This window comes from Halichoerus grypus, chromosome 14, assembly GCF_964656455.1.
Source record: "Halichoerus grypus chromosome 14, mHalGry1.hap1.1, whole genome shotgun sequence".
NCBI classification, from domain to species: domain Eukaryota; kingdom Metazoa; phylum Chordata; class Mammalia; order Carnivora; family Phocidae; genus Halichoerus; species Halichoerus grypus.
This window is the reverse complement of record NC_135725.1, coordinates 59,992,205-60,011,529: the sequence shown is the minus strand read 5'-3', so window position 1 is coordinate 60,011,529 and position 19,325 is coordinate 59,992,205. Positions and strand designations below refer to the sequence as shown.

Here is a 19,325-nt window from a genome sequence, read left to right as displayed (position 1 = left end):
GGAAGAAGACTGGGTTCAGAGTCAGATCTGAGAGCTGGGACTGGCTCTGACTTCCAGAAGGAAGTTGGGCAAGTCACTTACTCTTCTAATCATCAGTTTCCCCTTCCATAAATAAAACCCACTGGCCTCTTAGGATTGATGTGAGGATCCAGATAATTTGAGGAAGAGCTCTGTATAAACTTTAGAGCACTGTGCCTAAATAAGGAGTTACTGTGTTGTTGATAGTAAGAAATGACTTTTTATTGTAAAATTGGAAGGATAATTGGAAGCTGCAGAGATTGCTGTGTGCCTTGATTTGGGTGCCTTTCTAACCTTCTGGCAAAATAACATTTTCTTGGATAGTTCTTAAAGCCTCTTTGCGATTAATTACAATTTTTTGGTCATTACAGAAAGAGGGAGGATAGGTTGAGTTTTTCCTTATGGTTCATATTTGTACATGACTCACTTTTCTCAATGAAAAACAGAATTTCCACTTCTTCATCACTGCTCCCAAATTATTTCATCTGTTTCTAGAATATCCACTAACTTGGCCCTAACTAGATTTACCCAGACTGAGAATTTCAACATCTCTTTAAATGTAACTAGTCATTGTTCTTGGGTAACACTTCCCATCCATCCATAGGAGAATCACCTCTTTCCCTTACCTGTTATAAACTCTTGGTTTATAGGTTGAAAAATTACCAGTGATGGGGGCGCCTGGCTGGCTCAGTCGGTGGAGTGTCCGACTCTTGATCTCAGGGTCTTGAGTCCTGGTCCCACGTTGGGTGCAGAGTTTACTTAAAAAAAAAAATTAACAGTCATTTCTAAAATGTCTTCTTGGCTAAAGAAATTCTCAACAGCAAGATAATCTCCTTTGCAAGAGAAGTCAAGAATTTCTCTGTAAATGTTGAGAGACATCCAGTAAAGGCTCAGATTCAGAAAAGGAATCAAGTAATATTTTTTCCCCTGGAATGATCTTTCACGGCACTCTTCTCCCCGGTCTCGGTTTTACTGTAAAACCCTGACATCCTATTTGTGTTAACGAGGAAGAGCTGATAGCATGGAAATGTCCTTAGAAACAGCGATTTACCTCAGGGGAGTTCCCTGGAAGAGCTGCAGTGACTTGTGGTTGGCTTTTTTTTGATTGCTTGGGTTTTGACTTATATATATATTTCCAGTTAATTCTGGAATCCAACACTCCTTTTAGTTTTATACTAGGGTTATCATTTTAATCTTATGGCAAAAAAAAGGTTGCATTTTAGGGGACAGTTTCACAGAATGCAGATGGAATCTGCTAAGGGATGGGAGTGCTGGTAAATTAAAGGCACAAGCCAACTTTCTGGGGGAAATTTTAGCTCAGGAGGCCGGGCCTCCATCCTGGTTTGGCCAGTGGGTCTTGTGTGATCCTGGACAAGCCATTTAACCTCTATGGATCTCTGTTTTATACCTACCAATAGGGACCTATTCATTCATTTTTCTTTTCATTTGTTCAAAATATTTATGTGCTTTAGAACTGTTGTGGGGATCAAATGGGAAAGCTGACTTGAAAGTTTTCTGTAAACTGTAAAATGGTAGATGAATGTGATAGAGTGAATTAACTAATTAATGCATAGCATCCGGACCAGCACTGTCCGATAGAAATAGAATGTGAGCTGAGTTTGAAATTTAAAATTTCCTGGTAGTGTATTTAAAAAGGGGGAAATAAACAGGTAAAATGAATTTTATGTATCTTATTTAGCCCAGTAGATGAAAAGTGTGATCACTTCAGCATATAACCAATATAAAAATTATTAATGAGAGATTTTACGTTCTTTTTTTCTACTAAGTTTTGACAATCTGGTGTGTATTTTATGCTTATAGTGCACCTCAATTCAAATGAGCCATATTTCAAATGTTCAAAAGCCCCGTATGGCTAGTGGCTGCTAAACTGGACGGCACAGATCCAGATGGTTTCTGGACAGAGTAGCTATTTTGTTGCAAACATCCATTTTGCTGGTCCATTTTGCTGGTTCCTCATGGCTAAGCTCCTTTCTCCTTGGGTCCTAGGTATTATGAGACGGGGAGCATCAAGCCTGGGGTAATTGGAGGATCCAAACCAAAGGTCGCCACGCCCAAAGTGGTGGAAAAAATCGCTGAGTATAAACGCCAAAATCCCACCATGTTTGCCTGGGAGATCAGGGACCGGCTGCTGGCGGAACGGGTGTGTGACAATGACACGGTGCCCAGCGTCAGTTCCATCAACAGGTGAGGGGCTGGTGCCTGTGGGGGGGCTAGGGATCTGGGTGGAATGGGGTATCCTGGAGGCTCTGCGGGTGCTTTTCCTAAGGATCTGGTCTCTCCATTCATTAAGGCCCCTGAGGGGTTATCAGACAGGAGGGGGGCTAACAGGGCCTCAATAGATCTCTCTATCGCCTTTCTCGTCTTTCCAAAGTGGGCAGGAGTTCTAGGCCCAGGGAGGGAAGGCCATGTCAGTACCCAGGCTGCTTGAGATTTTTCTGAGCCCAGAGTGATTTTTATCACTCACTTTCCCACCCGCCTCTGTGTGTGGAGAACTTAGCAGGGGATTGTCCTGATCGGGCCCCACAAATGTCACTTCCTTGTAAGCCCATGCTCAAAGTCTTAGCACTGGCCTATAGCAGAGCTTCCCAGGAAGAAAATCCCCGCCTTCAGTTTGGGCAGAGGTTGAGCCACTGAGTGTGGAAAACAGAGTCTGGACTTGAAGTTGGAGGATTTAGTTCCTTGTCCCAGCTCTGCCACAACCTCCAAGTGTGACCTTGACAAAGCTCTTCCTGTCTCTGAGAGCCCCAGACTTTGGAGGTTCTGATGTGGGTCTGTGATCTCCAAGAGTGACATCCAGGACACTAAGATGCTGTGGAGTTAGGGGGCTGCCCTCTACCCAGTTGCCCTCAATCTCACCCATGGAGAGAAAAAACCAGAGAAATACCGTGAATACCAGGCATGGGATCGTCCTGGGAGCTGCAGAGGCACTTTCTACTCTGCAGTCTGATCCAGGAAGTATCTAACGGAGCTCTCAGAGCTTTAAAAATTCCTGAAAGAAAGTTTTCTATTGTAGATGGTGCAGTCTCAACTCCATCTAAACCCACAGAGGTCAAGGATGAAGTTGTAAGATAAATAGAAATGATTGTTGTCTAAACTCCACAAAGAGAAGAGAAGCCAGCAGACCGAAAACTTGACCAGTTCCCATTTCTCCAAGGTCACAGGCGACCCTTGTCAGTGCAGAGCCTACTTGGGCATAGGAGACCCCTCGCCTCCGGCAGAAAGAGGTGGTTAGACCAGAATGTCTCAGAGCTCCCTTCTGGGCCTGCTGGTTGTTCCTTCTGTGGTGACTCCAATGCGCAGAGTCACTGTGTCAGGGTCTGTGTTGATGTTTGAGTCCTGCTATTTCATCACCGTTAGCCTGTTTTCTTTCTCTCAGCAAATCTTTACCTTGGCCCCGACGTCATGCAAGGTGCTGAGAAGAGAGAGGGAATTGGGCACGCTGTCTCTTAGTCTCTGTTCTAGAGGGCCTCCTTGTCTAGGACAGGATTCTGGTGCGGATTAGAAGTCTGGTCAGCCCAAATTAGCTGAGGAGGTAGCAACTATTGTGGCGGGTTTGGGGGGCGGAGAATACTCCTGTTCTTTTTCTGGATTATGAGGGGCTCCAATGTGCTTTGTGAGTCCCCTGCTTCTGGCTCATTGCAGGATTTCCATCACGCAAAGCAACGTGACTTTTTCCCTATGAGCAATGCGGCAGCAGAAGCCTCCTCTGCAAAGAAACTTCTGCCAAACCCATGGTCAGGCTTTGGGGGCCCACGGATTTCCCAGTGTAGGGTGTACATGTAATTGGTGGTTTGAAAGATAACTTTAGGTTGCCCATGGGGGTCCCAAACTCTAATGCCTGTTGTGGCTGGGCAGTGAAGCGGGCCAGGTGTGAGGTGATAGGGAAAGGTTGGGTCTGCGGCAAACAGACAGCACAGCAGTATTGAAGGGGCAGGGGCTTCTCAGCACCAGCTGAATGCTGCCAGGAAAGCAGGCCCAGGATTTGCCAGAATCTTTCCACTCTTAAAGGGAATCTGGAAACTAGGATTAGTGTGTGCATGTATCTATGTGTTTGTGTATATAAAACCTCCATGTTTTTAAATGAGGGTGACTAATTTCAGTGAAAAAAAATGCCTTACAGGACAAGCATAACTCATTTGCAGGGCTCCAGCCCTTCTGTAATACAAGGATGAAAATTATTTTATGATGAATTTATTTTAATGGACTTTAGAAAAATATAACTAGAACACCAAGCCAGTCAGTGTGAACTTTATGGACTATCCCTCCCCTTTACAATAAAGAACTAGTGTTGCCTCATAAAAGAAGTCTATTTAAGTCAAAAAGTAAGTTACTTGAAAGGAACAGATGAAATAAATAGAGCACATAGCTTGACAGAGGGGGTGAAGGCTGTAAGGGGTACTTGAATGAGTGTCTAGGGAAACCGTGGAGCAGCCGATGCTTTGTGCTTGGAGCTTTCCTGTGCAGCTCTGCCTGCTGGTTGCTCGTGGCTGGGGCCGTGGCCAGCCTCAGGGCCTCCCGCGTGTCCCCAGCGGGGGCTGTACCTCTGAGGTGTTTTCACACCTGTGGTCTCCTACAGCCCTTGAGGCTTAACTCTGTTCTGTGGCAGGTAAAGAAACTGAGGCCCAGAAGGGGAGAGCAGAGGAATGATGATTTTGAGGTGGAGCTGGGAGTCGAGCCTAGGTTCCCTGATGGTAAGAGGAGGGCCTGTCTCTTTGCACTGCCCTGGAGGACTCTGCCAGTGACAGGACTGAGGATCTGACGGAAGAGAGGCAGGGGGGAGTAAAACAGTCATTCCTACTCCATCTCTGTGCACTTGGCAGCCTTTGTGCTTTGCAGCCTGTCTGTAGCTCCCTCGGGGACCCGTAGCCCTCTCCTGCGCACCCCTCTGGGGGCTCTTCTCTGGGAGCACACTCTGGCTCCTTACTCCATTCCTCACCCAGAGCTCTTTGTGGTCTTTAGCCAACCAACCCAGCAATGCAGATAGACGAGGTGCGGGACACTGTCTGTTGCTGCCTGCCCGCCCCCCACTGCCCCAGAAAGCCTGAGCCATCCCAGCACGCAGTTCTATTTTCCATACGAAGGCAAAGCTTCTGCACTGCGTTCAAATGAATGCAGTTTCGAAAGAACTGTCTTGCAAATATCCATAGATTCCTCTCCCAGCCCCTGCCTCCCTTGGGGGCAACTTCTCACGATTCCCTTATTTCAAACAGCTAAGGAGGGAGTGGTGACTGGATTGGGAGCTATTCCAGGGGCCACAGTGTCATCTCCAGTGTCCACCCCCACAAGTGTATGCCTTCCTGCTGTCTTCTGGGAGACCAGCCCGGGAATCCCTGACCCACATGGAGTTAAGTGCCATCGCACCTGTTGTGCTGAGCGTGTGGGAGATTTCCTGGGACACAAGCCAAGTGTCTTGTTATTCTGTGGCTTCCGAAGGACAAGGAAGCGCTGGGATGCTGCCGAAGCTGCACCAAGGATTTTTAGAATCCATCCTGAGTGTCCGTTGGAGGGGACTGTCCGAGAGCTGACAGAGACAGGTGGAATGGAGCCTGCCTTCTGTTCGAGACCTGTGGCTCTAAATCAGGGGCCAAGTGGTGGGCACCGTGGGTGGCATTCCCAGTTAGAAGGACAGTTCTCTTTAGCACCAATTGGTTGTTATCATGTGAGAACGTGGGGTCAGCACGGCTAGGTGTTTGGATTTTTCAAGGGAAGCTACAAATCCATGTATTTATGTAAAAGCTCCCACCTTGCAAATATTGGCAACTAATTCAAATGAAAACAAGTAACCGTGCAAGCCAAATAAAGCTTGTTCAGGGATGGACGTGGCCTGGGGGACGATAGTTGTAAACTCTACTCTTCCTCTGAACTTGGGCAGCAAGACTTCTGAGATTGTTTACCCATTCCCTCTTTCTTCTCCACCTCAGTTGCCGGCCTGGGTGTCCCCTGTGGGTCCTCTCCCAGTATGGTCCAGTTGAACCCTTGGTTGTGGATTCTTTCTTTCTTTCTTTCTTTCTTTCTTTCTTTCTTTCTTTCTTTCTTTCTTTCTTTCTTTCTTTTTTAAAAAGATTTTATTTATCTATTTGACAGACAGAGAGAGATCACAAGTAGGCAGACAGGCAGGCAGAGGGAGAGGGAGAAGCAGGCTCCCTGCTGAGCACGGAGCCCGATGTGGGGCTTGATCTCAGGACCCTGGGATCATGACCTGAGCTGAAGGCAGACGCCCAACCAACTGAGCCACCCAGGTGCTCCTGGTTGTGGATTCTTAGCACAGCTGATGGCCCGAGATTCTTAGTGCCCAGTGGCAGTTTGATCAGTTCTGTAGATATGGGGATCTCTTCAGCCTTGTCTTCCTATTTCTTTTTTAAAGGCACCATGATTTTCTCTTTCAGTGTAATTGTGTATGGAGGGCGGTGGGGGGAATGTGTCTGAGAAGACCTAGCCTTTCAAAGAAGTGAGGGTGATGTTGAAATCGGATCCTTACACATGCCTGTAATACCTGAAGTCCCTGGGACGTTAGTCCTTCAGTTTCTAAATGGATTTGGAATCCAATATTTCCTGTAGGAAATATTTAGCAGGGGGATCACTTCCTTTGAATGTGGTCCAAAGGAAAGTGCTTAGGCATGGAACCTGGAAGTCTGGGCTGACCTGCTGTGTGACCCTGGCAAGTCACTGGAGCACTCTGGGCTTTGGTTTCCCCATTTGGAGGAACTGGTTGATTGCTGAACTTTCTTCCCTGTTGGACGATCTAGGATATTCACATGGCACCCAGGGTCATGCTCATGCTCAGCAACGTAGAGGTTAGACATTTTAGTGTTAAGTGCCAGTTAGCCAGGCTGTCTCTGGTTTAGAAAAGGTCTGGAGTGTGACTCTTATTGTGACAAGTCTTGATGATTGCTTGTTAATTTAAAATTTTTAAAGAACTGCTATGATTCAATTAGTCTTGTTCTTCCCACTACCATTTCTTCTCAGCGGAAGATAATGCTCTTTGTTCTTTTTTTGGCAGCTGCTGCAAGCAGATGGGCAAAATCTCTATCCCTGGGGACAGCTTTGGCGGGTTCCCTATATTTTGGTCTCGCCTATAAAGGACAACCGCACTACAGCCTTAAAATAGGGTGTGGGGATGGCTGCTTTCCCCTCCCCAACTCCCAGGGGGGATCCCATGTGTTTTTAAGGCATTCGTGGAAAATACTAACCTTTTAAGGTTGAAGCTGGTCTTTAGTCGTTATGAAGATACTACTGAAAATAACAGCTAACATTTATAGAGAATTTACTATGCAGTAGCCACTATTCTAAATTATTAATTAGTTTAATTCTCATAATAACCCTAGGAGGTAGGAATGATTCTTAGCCCCACTTTGTAGATGAAGAAACTGAGGCACAGAGAGGTTAAGTAATTTACTCAAGGCCATGCAGCTGGCAAGTTGGAAAACTGGGATTCAACCTCTGATTCTGGAGCCTGTGTATTTATTTATTTATATAATTAAAAAAAAAAGATTTTATTTATCCTTTGAGGGGGAGGGACAGAAGCAGAGGGAGAAGCAGGCTCCCCGCTGAGCAGGGTGCCTGATGCGGGGCTCGATCCCAGGACCTTGGGATCATGACCTGAGCCCAAGACAGACGCTTAAACGACTGAGCCACCCAGGCGCCCCGTGGAGCCTGTGTATTTAATCAATATGCTGCAGCTGCCTCTTGATGATTTATAACAATTGATAATGTCTTACCAAACGATTTATAAATATTTTAAAAGGAAAATATAATTTTCTTTGTTTGCTTAAATTTAATGGCCAGACAATACTTTGAAAAGTTAGGACTTTATGCTGAAAGTAATGGGAAATAGTTCTGATATATTTTACCATATTTTTGTATATACATAAACCGTAACATAGATAAACTGTATTTACATCTGGTATATCCATATATTCGCATCAAGCCATATCTCTGTAGACAAACACACATATATCCACAGAGAAGGTGACATACACAAAAATACAAAAATTAGATCAGATTCTAGCTTAATTCCAGGTGGTTCCAAAAGACTACCTCATTCCCAGGTCCTTGTGAATATGCTCCACGTTTGCTGAGTTAAAATAAGCACTTCGAATATTGGAGAAAACAAACACCGAATGCATTTGATGCAACACTTACACCGACTCATAGAAAAGGGCAAAGGACCCTGGAGGCTCAAGGGGCCTGGACTCCAGAGGACCCCGTGGTTGGGCTGTGGTATGAAGGGAAATGTCCGTTCCAGGCTCTCAGCCGAGCATGCTGAGCAGCCTGGGTGCCCACCACTGAGCTGTGAGATCATGGAGAGCAGAGGCCATAACCCAGTGAGGGCATCCTCACTGCTCTCTATTTGTACAGGCTGGAGACCCCGTGCAGCTTGCAACTTGGACTTCCCGAAATAATGGTCTGGAATGTGAAAAAGCCTCTCCTATGGCATTGAGTGAAGAGAGCGGGATACAAACTGTGTACATGGTTTAATCTTGATTTTGCTAACAGAAAATGGATATTTCCTAATATGCATAGGAATGTTAGCATAAAGGAAATACACTGAAATGTGATTTTTAGATGTCTTCTTTATATTTATTGTCCTAAAAGTCTGCAATGAGCACAAATTGCTTTTATAATTAAGAAGAATTCTAGTAAGTGTTCTTTTAAAAGGTAATAGTTGGAGGGTGGAGTAGAACTTTTCCAAAGAAGCTGAACATTGTATTACCACCCACCCTTCTCCCAAATGCCAGGGAAGGAACTTTCTTGTGGACCCCACAGGGGCTTCTGGCCTGGCCAGGTTGGTTACTCTATGACACGCAGGGCTTGGGGTCTCATGGACACCCATATGAGTGTGTTGTTCCAGAAAGAAATTTACAGCCTAAGCTTCCCAGAGCCCAGTGTTCTGCAGAGGAACATTGGAGCCAGCAGGTGCAGAGGGAAGACAGTACCACTGTTACCCCTTTTATACAGTGGGATTTTCTGGAAGATTTTTTCCCCCCAAAAGAGGATTTAATCACTTAAAGCAAGTAGTGTGGTCTGTTCCAACTCCCTTGTTGTATTGAGGCCCACAACGGAATGGACTTGCCCAGGGTCACAATCAAGTTCATCATATTAGAACTAGAGCAAGGTCTCTGGAAAGACAAGCCAGGACACCCCTGGCTTCTGGCCCTGTTGGAGCGTAACCATGAGATTTTGTACAAGGCAGCTTTGGAGCGTTCCTCGTAGCAAAGCCAAGCCAGCACTTTAAACCCTTTTTAGGTTGAGAGCAACACACATCCGCTTCTTTGATAATTTTTAACAGGTGGGGATGTGACTCCTCATGTGGCTCTCTAAGGCAGAGAAACCAGAGCATGTGGGCCCCCAGGGAACAGAGAGGTCACCTGGTTCAGTCATTCTGCTGAGAAGGGGCAGAGGTCCGGGGAAGGGAAGAAACTCTCTAACGTCGCTCAGGGAGTTCTTTATGGTGCTGGAGCTGCTCCAGAGAAAAAGATGCCCATTCATAACACTAACATATCATCCTTTTTCTACGGAAGAGGCACTCGAATCCCAGACAGGGGTGCAAGTTATCCAAAGACACCCAGGGAGGTAGGGGCTGAGTTGGGACTAGTCCATAGCTCTTCTAACCCCCTAACTCCCAGCCTAGGGTATAACCTCCCTCCTCCTCTGCCCCAGCTTGATAAGGCTTTTCTGGTTGTCCGTGCATAGCTAGTTGAGATATCTTCTCGATGATGGTAAATAGCCATTATTTTCTTTCCCAACTGTCCACAGGATTATCCGGACGAAAGTACAGCAACCACCCAACCAGCCGGTCCCAGCTTCCAGTCACAGCATAGGTAAGAAGAACTTTTAAAAAAAATTTAAAAATCTAATGGGTTCCAAATAGTCTAAAGAACTTTTAATCATTCTTATGGACAGATAATTCTGCATAAAACACTTCGGCACACGTACTAATGCGCCTTCTTTGTCATTCTCCAAGGGCTGAACCTGGTAAATGAATTTTATAAATACTGCTAAAAGGTTTTGAATTTTACTGATTATTATGATAAATAGCTTTCACCATGAGACAGAAAATTGAAATCTAAGCCAAAAAAAAAAAAAAAAATCCACTAATGGGGGTCTATAGAATGTCAGATAATTAAAGTAATAAATCAAGAAAGGGATACTTATTCATAACATTTTCTGCATCATTAGTCAGTAAGTAGTTTTGAATGTGTTTTTTTCTTCTATTAACCAGCCCTTCCACAATTCTTTGTGCACTTGCAGTCTTGAGTGAAGATGTGGCAAAACTTCCCAAACTTTCTCTCTTTCTCTCTCTCTCCCTCTCTCGCTTTGATCTCATGTACTCCATGAATTGTTGAGGGCTGCAGTGGGGTTTTTGACACTCACGGGGAATAGTCTGAGCAAGGGCCACTTGTAAGCGTGGGGGTCCTATTTCTTACTATTGAAGAATCCGGAAGTTTCCGTGCCTTTCCTTCCCCGCAAAGACTGTGAGATGTCAGTGACATGTGTCTATTTAAGACACGTTATTTCGCCACTTGGGATAAAGGAAACACCTCTGGGGGGAAGGTTATTCTATAAGAAAGTGGTGGCCATTCAGGAAGCCTCTGACAATCCCTGTCACTGTCATTTAATAATGCCTCAGACTGTCTAATGTTTCCACATCTTTGTCACTCCCTCTTTAACTGCAAACTTGAACTCCCCGTGGTGATGGGGGATGGGCAGACGCCAGGCTTATACTTCCAGCTTTGCCATTAACTCATCCGGTGAACTGTGTAAGTCCCTTTGCTTCTCTGAGCCTTAGTTTCCCCATTTGTGGACTGAGGTGCACAAACTAGGTGCTCCCTGAGGTTTCTGGTCCTCCGTGTTTGCCTCTTTGGATAAGGGTAAGAGAGAATTCCTCCCTACCATAAAATAATTCTTTTTTTAAAAAATATTTTATTTATTTGAGAGAGAGAGAGAGCACAAGCAGGGGGAGGAGCAGAGGGAGAAGCAGACTCCCCGCTGAGCAGGAAGCTACGTGGGGCTCGATCCCAGAACCCTGGGATCATGACCTGAGCTGAAGGCAGATGCTTAACCCACTGAGCCACCCAGGTGCCCCTAAAATAATTATATAAGACTGATGAATCACAGACCTGTACCCCTGAAACAAATAATACATTATATGGTAATTAATTGAATTTAAATTAAAAGAAATAAATAGTTCTTTAGTAGTCCATTCAAAAAGTGTTTGCTAAGCCCCTGCTTTGCAAGAGACTAGTATTTTAAAGGAGGCAGGACCTAATCCCCATTCTCCAGGGCTTCTCAGTCTAATGGGGGACTGCAACTAAGAGAAGTTTGCAAAACACTGAGCTCAGGCTCAAGAAGAAAGTAGAGGGTACTGTGTGAGCCAAAGGAAGGAAACTACCAGCTCTGTTGAGCTGGGCTGAAGAGGGTTGAGGAGGGTTCCTGGGGAAATGTTTATGGCTGAGATTTCACTTGTAGCTTTAACTATTTCAGATCACGGAACAATGAATATCAGACTAAGAGTAACTTATACTATTCTTTCAGTTGGGTTAGAAGAACAATTCTACTTGTAGGTCAGCAGAATGCTTTGTTTTGTTTCAGAAATTTTTATAAAAAACCTATCTTACATGTGTACAGCCCCTTATAGTTTACAAATTTATCGAGGGCAGAGGAAACGGAAGTTGAGAGATTAAATAACTAGCCCAAGGGCACCCTGCTCATAAGTGGTGGAGCCAGAATTGGAATTTGGGTCTTTTGAGTCTAGTGCAATCACAAAATATCATTGGCTCTGTCAGCGACATGGTGAGCCTTGGTCATACGTGGTTGTTGTTTTTTAAAGTACCAAATGACTTGTGATCTTCTTCCTCTGTTCTTTGCACCTTAATACAGAAAAGGTTGTGAGATTTGCATAAATCTATTTTGAGGAGCTTCTTCTGGTGAAGGAAAAGAGAAGTTAACGATTTCTACTTCTGTGTCTCCTAAGGAAGATCTAAAAATCTAACTCAAATATGAGAAGAAAGACACTGTTCCCTCTAGGTCTGTAGAAGTAAGAGCTGGATATGCTCCAAGGAAAGCACCAAACAGCTTCTCACGCAATCACCACCATTTCTTGTAATTTTCTACACTTTAGAGCCAAAGGCGGCTTCACCTGCCTCCAGCTAGTTATAGCCCAAGGAAATGTGTCTGAGATTGGTTTGTAGGCTTTAATGAACCAAGAAAGAATTCCCACAGCCCAGAAATGGAAATTCAGCTGGATAGCTCCCGAAGACCCTGACGACTGACTGGTCTTTCCCTTGGACTCTGGGGTTAGGAGTTAATGTGAAACTTGCACAAAACCTCCCCTCCCCCGTGCTTATCCTTAGGGATGTAGAGACCTGGCCTCAGTCACAATAAGTCACTAACCCCGGCCCCCACATTTCTGGACAGGGGAAATCTAGACTTCAAGTCTAGACCCGAGGCTAAGTCCTAGTGCTCCTGCTAACTGGCTAGATGACGTTGAGCAAATCCCTTCACCTTGTGAAGCCTTATTTATCAAATGAGGTAAATAATAGCACTTTAGGTTGTTGCAACCATCAAATAGAAAAACACTGCACTAATGTGAAGCATAGGATTGTTTTTCATGATTCCTTAACGAGGAACAGGTTACTCTAGGGGTTCAGACTTTAGCTTCTGAGTTCTGTGGCCTTGGACAAGTCACTTATCTTTCTCTGAGCTTTGGTTTCCTTACTTTCCAATGAGATAATAACATTGCCTCCCTTATAAGATTGTTCTTAGAATTAAATAAAACAATGCCTCAGTAATGCCTGGCACAGAGTAAGTTCTCAGAAAACGTTAGTTATCATTATTATGTATATCAATATATATGATGTATGCACTATATATATATTCTATTATATATCATATCATTATTATATAATTAATATTAAATATTAAAATCCAGGTAAACTGGAAGGAGAAAAGACAGTGAGGAACTATAAAAAGAAGGAATGGTTTGCCATTTGGAGTTTTGTTGGCTGAGTGTATGAGTGTGCAGGTATTTATGTCTGCATGGATGGGTGGATATGCAGCAAGGAATGAACCTGCTTAATGAGTAGTCTAGGTCTTTTTTTTTAAGCACTGGCTGGTGGTGGGCCCCGGCTCCCCTCTCTCTCTCTTCTCCATTCCCCTGCTTCCTGCATCCTTGGACAGGCTGGGATTTGAGCTAGTGCCCTTATGACACTGTCCCATGCTCCCTTCTGCACTGCCAGTCCTCCTAGCTGCCCATCCTCTCCCTCTCACCACCCCCAGCAGTAGGAAACCTGGGCAAACGGCCCCTGAGGGCAGTTCGCATCGCCCAGGTGTAGGGGCTGCCCTAGGGTGAGTGTCCTCAGCACACACTCGCTGTGTCCCGCACTCCCGGCTCCGCAGGGCAGGCAGGCAGTCGCACGCATCAGCCCAGTGCAGGGCGAGTGCCTTTGTTTGGCCCGAAGCGCCCGCCCCCACAGCTCTCCTGCCGGGCCCTGACCGCCCCTCTCCCTCTGCGCAGTGTCCACGGGCTCCGTGACGCAGGTGTCGTCGGTGAGCACGGACTCGGCCGGCTCCTCGTACTCCATCAGCGGCATCCTGGGCATCACGTCCCCCAGCGCCGACACCAACAAGCGCAAGAGAGATGAAGGTAAGAGATGCCCACGCAGCCCTGTCCGGGATGAACCCGACGGGCTCTGTTGTGGGGCGGATCAGTCAGGGGTGGAAGCGAAGATGCCCACTGAGCACCTGTTTGCCCGCCGAGCCCCTGAGTCCCCAGGCGGGGTGGACACGGGGAGGGGCTGAGGGCTCTAGGAGAGGCAGGCAGGCTGCTGGCTGGGACTGGAGGTTTCTCACTGGCCCGCCCTCATCTCCACCTCTTGGGTGGAGGCAAGTGGGCCTGGCAGAACCCTCGTGCCTGAGCTTTGTGGTGTGTAGAGGACCTGTATGCACATCTGATGCCTGAGGGCAGGGTGCGCAGGGTGTGAGCAAATGGTCGTCCCCTCTGCAGGGGGAGACCGGGAGGAGAGGGGGTGCTGGTGCCCTGCAGTGAGAGGTCAGCAGGTGGGTTCTAGAAGGGCTGTGCACAGTCTCCCAGAAGGCCTCCAGCAGTGGTGAGGGTGGGGGCTTTGAGGAAGTGAATCATTTCATCTCTGCCCTTGGGCCTGGAAGGAAGGAGTACAGAGGCCTCCTGGGGATTACCAAGATGACAATCTTCCCAGTTGGTTTTTCTCAGCCCCTGTGTGCGCCTGCTGCCTGGGTCTCTGGAGCTGGCCGTCTCCGCCCCGGACATGGGCCCACCCTCACCCGGCTCTCCGTGGCCTAGATGGGCTGCCAGTGGGGCTGACCCCTGGGAGTCTGTAAGACCTTAGTCAGGAAAGGAAAAAAAAAAAACAAACGCCTATGGTCTAGGGCCTGAGAGCCGTGTGACTGAAATCTTGATTCAATTATTCTGTTCCTCAGCACAATTCCCTTTCTCGGCTCCCTGTGAGGGATGTATGTTCTCGGGAGCACGTGCCTAAGTACTTAAGATCTGTAACTAGAAAAATGAGTTGGCCCAGCGGTGGGTTGGCCTGCGGTCTGCGTGTTCCGGACGGTGCAGAGGCTGGGCCTGGGGCCTCCGTTTGGAGCTGTGGGGGTGCGTGGGGATGGTTCACGGCTTCAGAACCCCCTCACCTCTTTCCCCTGTTCTGGACACTCAGAGCAGATGTCAGAAGTGTTTAACTCAGCGGGCGCTGGGCTGCGTTATCGCAGGAGGCAGTGGGCCTACCATCTCTGTTGGTTTATGGGGTTGACGCTGTCATCTTTTCTCCCGTTGTCACCTGCACTCGAAGCAGATGTGCCCAAACTGGGGCCCAGCTGTGTTTGATCACGGTGGAGGGGCGGGTTGTGTGACGCTCCCTCACAGGCTGAGGGATCCCAGCAGAGATTTTTGGAGAAATTAAAAAAAAAAAAATCTGGTTTGATGTTTACCACCAAACAGACAGGTCCTGATTTTGGGGAGGGGGGGCAGTTTTACCGTTTGCAGAACACTGTACCAGCTTTCAGTCTCTGATCAGCGGCCCCTGTTTAGCCTCTCAAGCTGCTTTAAAATGTCTCCAGGGGCATCTGGCTGGCTCAGTTGGTAGAGCCTGCAACTCTTGATCTTGGGGTCATGAGTTCAAGCCCCACGTTGGGTGTAGAGCCTACTTAAAATAAATAAATTAAAAAAAATGTATTGAGTGGTCAGAATGCAGGTGTGTTGTTGGTCTTGACTGCTCTGTGCCATCAGATCATTCCTTGAGGACGGTGGCCCATTTGGGATATTGACCTTTAAGAAGGACAGTGACAGATGGAGATGTGTCCAGGTGGGTGTAATCTGGATGGACAGGGGTCTGGATATCATAGCACCTGGAGAACACCTTGAGGCTCTAGGGTTGTTCTGATACAATGAAGAGAAGAATGAGCGGGACTGGATCGTTGCCTTCAAATATTTGGGGGGCTGTCATGGAGGGTGAGAGGAATCGGACTTTTCTGTGTAGGCTTCAGGGCCAGCGTGCAGCAGGTGCAGAGGAGATTTCAGCTCAGTGTAAGAAAGAACATGTAAATGTGAGAGTGGTCTGGGGCAAACGGGGGCTACCTTGGGAGGTAGTGAGTACCCCATCACTAGAGGCATGGAAGTAGAGCCTAGATGACCACGTGCTGGGGCTGCTGTACAAGAGTATCAAGAATTAGTTGTAGGATTGGATCATCTTTGAGATCAAGTCCTGATGCCCAGAAAGACCTGGGAAGTGATCTAGTCTGTGGTCTGGGGGCTAAGGGAGAATGATTTGATGATGGTCCTAGAAGCTGACAGGATTGGGAAGAGCGGGAGGCAAGGTTGAGGGAAGGGCCATGAGGGAGAGAGGCATAGCGGGCCAAGGGGACGAGGCCAAGAGGAATCCTCACTCCCATTTCTCAGATGAGGTGACTGAGGCTCTGTAGGGTGGTGTCGCTCACTCCATTCCACTTTGCAGTCACCTCCAGCTAGGACTTGCCTATTTCCTGGTGCCACTCTTCTGCCCAGGCCTCAGGGCGGGGAGGGGGGTGGTGGTGGTGGTGGTGGTAATAGAGTCTAGTCACAAAGGGCTTGCCCTCTAGAGCTCACGGGCTGGCGGGCAAAACCGACAAGCCGAAGCCCCTCCAAAGGTGGTGCTGTGATGGGCAGTGACACCAGAGGGGGAGAGCCAGGCAGCGAGGGCCTGATTTTGACCAAAAGGATCCAGGAAGGCTCCTCCTAGGAAGTGGCCCTTTGTCAAGGGAAAAATATTTTACATTGCTTCTGTTTTTAAATTTAAAATAATTAAAATCACATGAAATTTAACATTGAGTCCCTCGGTTGCACTAGCTACATTTCATGGTGTCCAGTAGCCTCCTGATGTGCCTAGTGGCTACTGTATTGGGTAATGTGGCTTTAGTACGAGTGCTTGGCACATAATAGGTGCTCAGTAAGTGGACTGGATCAGTCATATGCCTGTAGAGGGTTCATGATTAGTAAGCAGGGGGAGGGGATAATCTCCTCAACCTGGAAGGTTTCTGTTTGGTATTTTGGGCTTCCACAGAAAGCTCTATTTGAATAAAGAGTTCTGTAGCAAAAACAAACAAGTTAGAATAACTGTTCGACTAGTGGATTGCCAAGGGCCCTTTCAGTCTAGAAATTCTAGGACTCTCCCCGGGACGTTTGCCTCCAAGATTGGCTTTGGGGGTATGGCCACTGTGTCCAAATCTCAGATGAGCTGTGTGTGGCTCAGGTGACCGAGAAGGCCCTGGGGCCTCTGAGAGCAGAGCCGGGCCGGCTGCAGGAAGCTCCAGGGAGGCAGAGTACAACTCAGTGCAAGGAATAGCTTTCAAACTAACAGCCAGGCGGGGCTGAGGATGGGAGCACTAGGTTGGAAAGGTAATGAACTCCCTGTCATCAGATGTGTGAGCAGGGGCTAGACAAAGGAGAGGCAGGAGAGCCAAAGAAGGCCTTCTGGTTTGGACTCTGTGACTTTTGAGGCCTGTTCCAATCTGGGTGGCACGTGGTTCTCTGACTGCCTGTCTGAAAGTGGTTCTACTACTTGTTTTCCCCTCCTGCCGCCTGACTCAGAGGTGGCCATCCACATGGACTTGACTGGGCAGAGGCCACACCACATGGGTTTCTCTCCCTGGCCTGCTCCTTGGCACAGGGCACAGCACCCAGAGATGCTTAGGAGGCTTGTGGATGCTACTGAGGGTCAGGTGGCTGTGCTGCCCAGGCAGGGGACACAGCCTCCTCTCCTACTTGGGCCAGCCTGAGAGCTTGCACGGAGAAGTCTCTAGCATAGGCCTCAGGAATCCCACTGGGCTAGGGGGACAGGGCCTGAAGTAGTGCCCCCCCGCCAAGAAGGCCCGTAGGAGGTGGTGGCAGGGCCGGACTCGGCTGGCAGCCGGAGCTGGGAAGAGTGGCCATGGGTGAAAGGGCAGCCCCACACCCTGTTTCTTCCTGGGCCTTTGATCTCTGATGGGGCCTCTGTCCACCATCTCTGGGGCCCCCATTCAGGTCTCCTTGACTTCCCCCTTCCCTTATCCCCCTGCCCGGAGTTTGGGCAGTAGAGGGCACATTGCAGGTGGAATTTCTGGCCTTCTGGACCCTGGACTGCTCTCTGCCTGAAGAGGGCACAGTAAAGGCATCTAAAACCCCTAGGTGGCCTGTCCTTTCCAAGAGCTGCCAAGTCCAGCAAGACCCTCAGGGAGAGGTTTGGGGGCATTTAGCGGGACCTGACATGACCAGGTCTACCCCTCTTTCTGGGGGTGCCTGTCTCCTCTATGTCTTTGTGTCCCTCCCCATGTCTTTCATTTGGGGGTGCATCTCATCCAGTGTTATCTGCCTCTGTTTATGTTAATAGACTTTTTCTGTATCTGCTTCTGTCTCTTGGTCTAGCACTCTCTCTTTCTCCCCCGCCCACACACTCTCTGTCACACACTGTCTCACACACACACACACACACACACGTCCTCTCTCTCACACACTCTCACAACACTCTCTTTGTCACAAAATCTCACACACACACAGTCACACACAAACCCTCTCTCTCTCACACACACACACACACTCTTTGTCACACACTCTCATACACAAATATACTCCTCCCACACCACACATTCTCTCTTTCACAACACTCTGTACACACTCTCATACACATACATACTCTCACACACATACACACAACCTTTTACACGCTCACACACATGTATACACCTCTCTCTCTCTCTTATTCCTCTCTCTTTCTCTCATACATACTCACTTTCTGTCTTCTTATATTCGCTCTTGCTCTCCCTCTTACCAACCCCCTGCTCCTCTCTCGCCTAGGTTGGAAGCCCCAGCTCAGCCCTGTTCTGCAGACCTCCATGGGAACCATTGCAGGGAGGGAAGGGCTTTCAGAAGCTCCCAGACCACACAAGGCCCAGGGCCCCCCTGAGCATGGGCAGACCCTGATCTTCTTCTATTAGGACCCTTGTCCTTGCCGGACACTCAGACCCTGTCTGCCGCCCAGGGCTTGGGATGGAAGGCTGGAGCAGAAGGTGCAGAGAACCCTCTCAGATTTCCCAGAAGGGAATGGGATGTGTGGAAAGGTCAGGATTCCTGAGTTATGAGTTACAGGCAGGCTTTGATTCCACACATCTCTGATCTCTGGAGAGCCCCAAATAAGATGGTGAGGCATCGAGGCAAGGACAAGGCTCACAGGCCAGGGACAGAGTGATCTGAGGCCTTACTGTGGTGACATCTTCGGCAAGTTACTTAATCTCTCTGACCCTCTACTTTGTCATCTGGAAAGTATAGATAGCACAAGCCTGGTGGGTTACTGTGAGGATAAAATGAAATCATACCCTTACAGGGTTTAGCCCCAGGGCCTGGTCATAGAAAAAGCTTCATCAGTGGCCACTGAGGGAGACTGGGGCTGGAGGGTTGAGGCCAGCCCCTGGCTGAAGGCAAGCCGGCTCCAGCCACAGTTCTCTTTGGTGACTGAGACTAGCAGATCTGCCCACCGCCCACTTCCTGCTTGTAAGACGACTGTTGTGTTATCAAGACTGAACAACAGTGCCCCCACGTGTCAGCAGCAAAACGAAGGGCCACTTGCTTTGCTTTGCTTCCTTTCCCCAGGACCTTGGTCTTCCAGCCCCCTTGATGGAAGAATAAAAGGATCAAGTCTCAGTTTTCCACAAAAGAGGCCCTAGGTACACAAGAGAGGTTCCAAGATAGAGGGCAGAAGGCAGAGCACCTGGGCCTGGGTGGGAGGGCTGGGGGTCACCAG

The 19,325-nt window shown here is 47.9% G+C and overlaps 1 protein-coding gene across 6 annotated transcripts in view; it reads left to right on the top strand.

Annotated features, from left to right (window-relative positions):
- The window catches only part of PAX5 (paired box 5), a 189,302-nt gene that overhangs the window by 17,312 nt on the left and 152,665 nt on the right, over window positions 1–19,325 (top strand). For all 6 annotated transcript variants that reach the window (XM_078061460.1, XM_078061459.1, XM_036100449.2 and 3 more), the window contains exons 3-5: window positions 2,026–2,223; window positions 9,796–9,860; window positions 13,556–13,684. In XM_078061460.1, coding sequence (XP_077917586.1) covers window positions 2,026–2,223; window positions 9,796–9,860; window positions 13,556–13,684 — 392 coding nt within the window. The remainder of the gene's footprint in view (window positions 1–2,025; window positions 2,224–9,795; window positions 9,861–13,555; window positions 13,685–19,325) is intronic.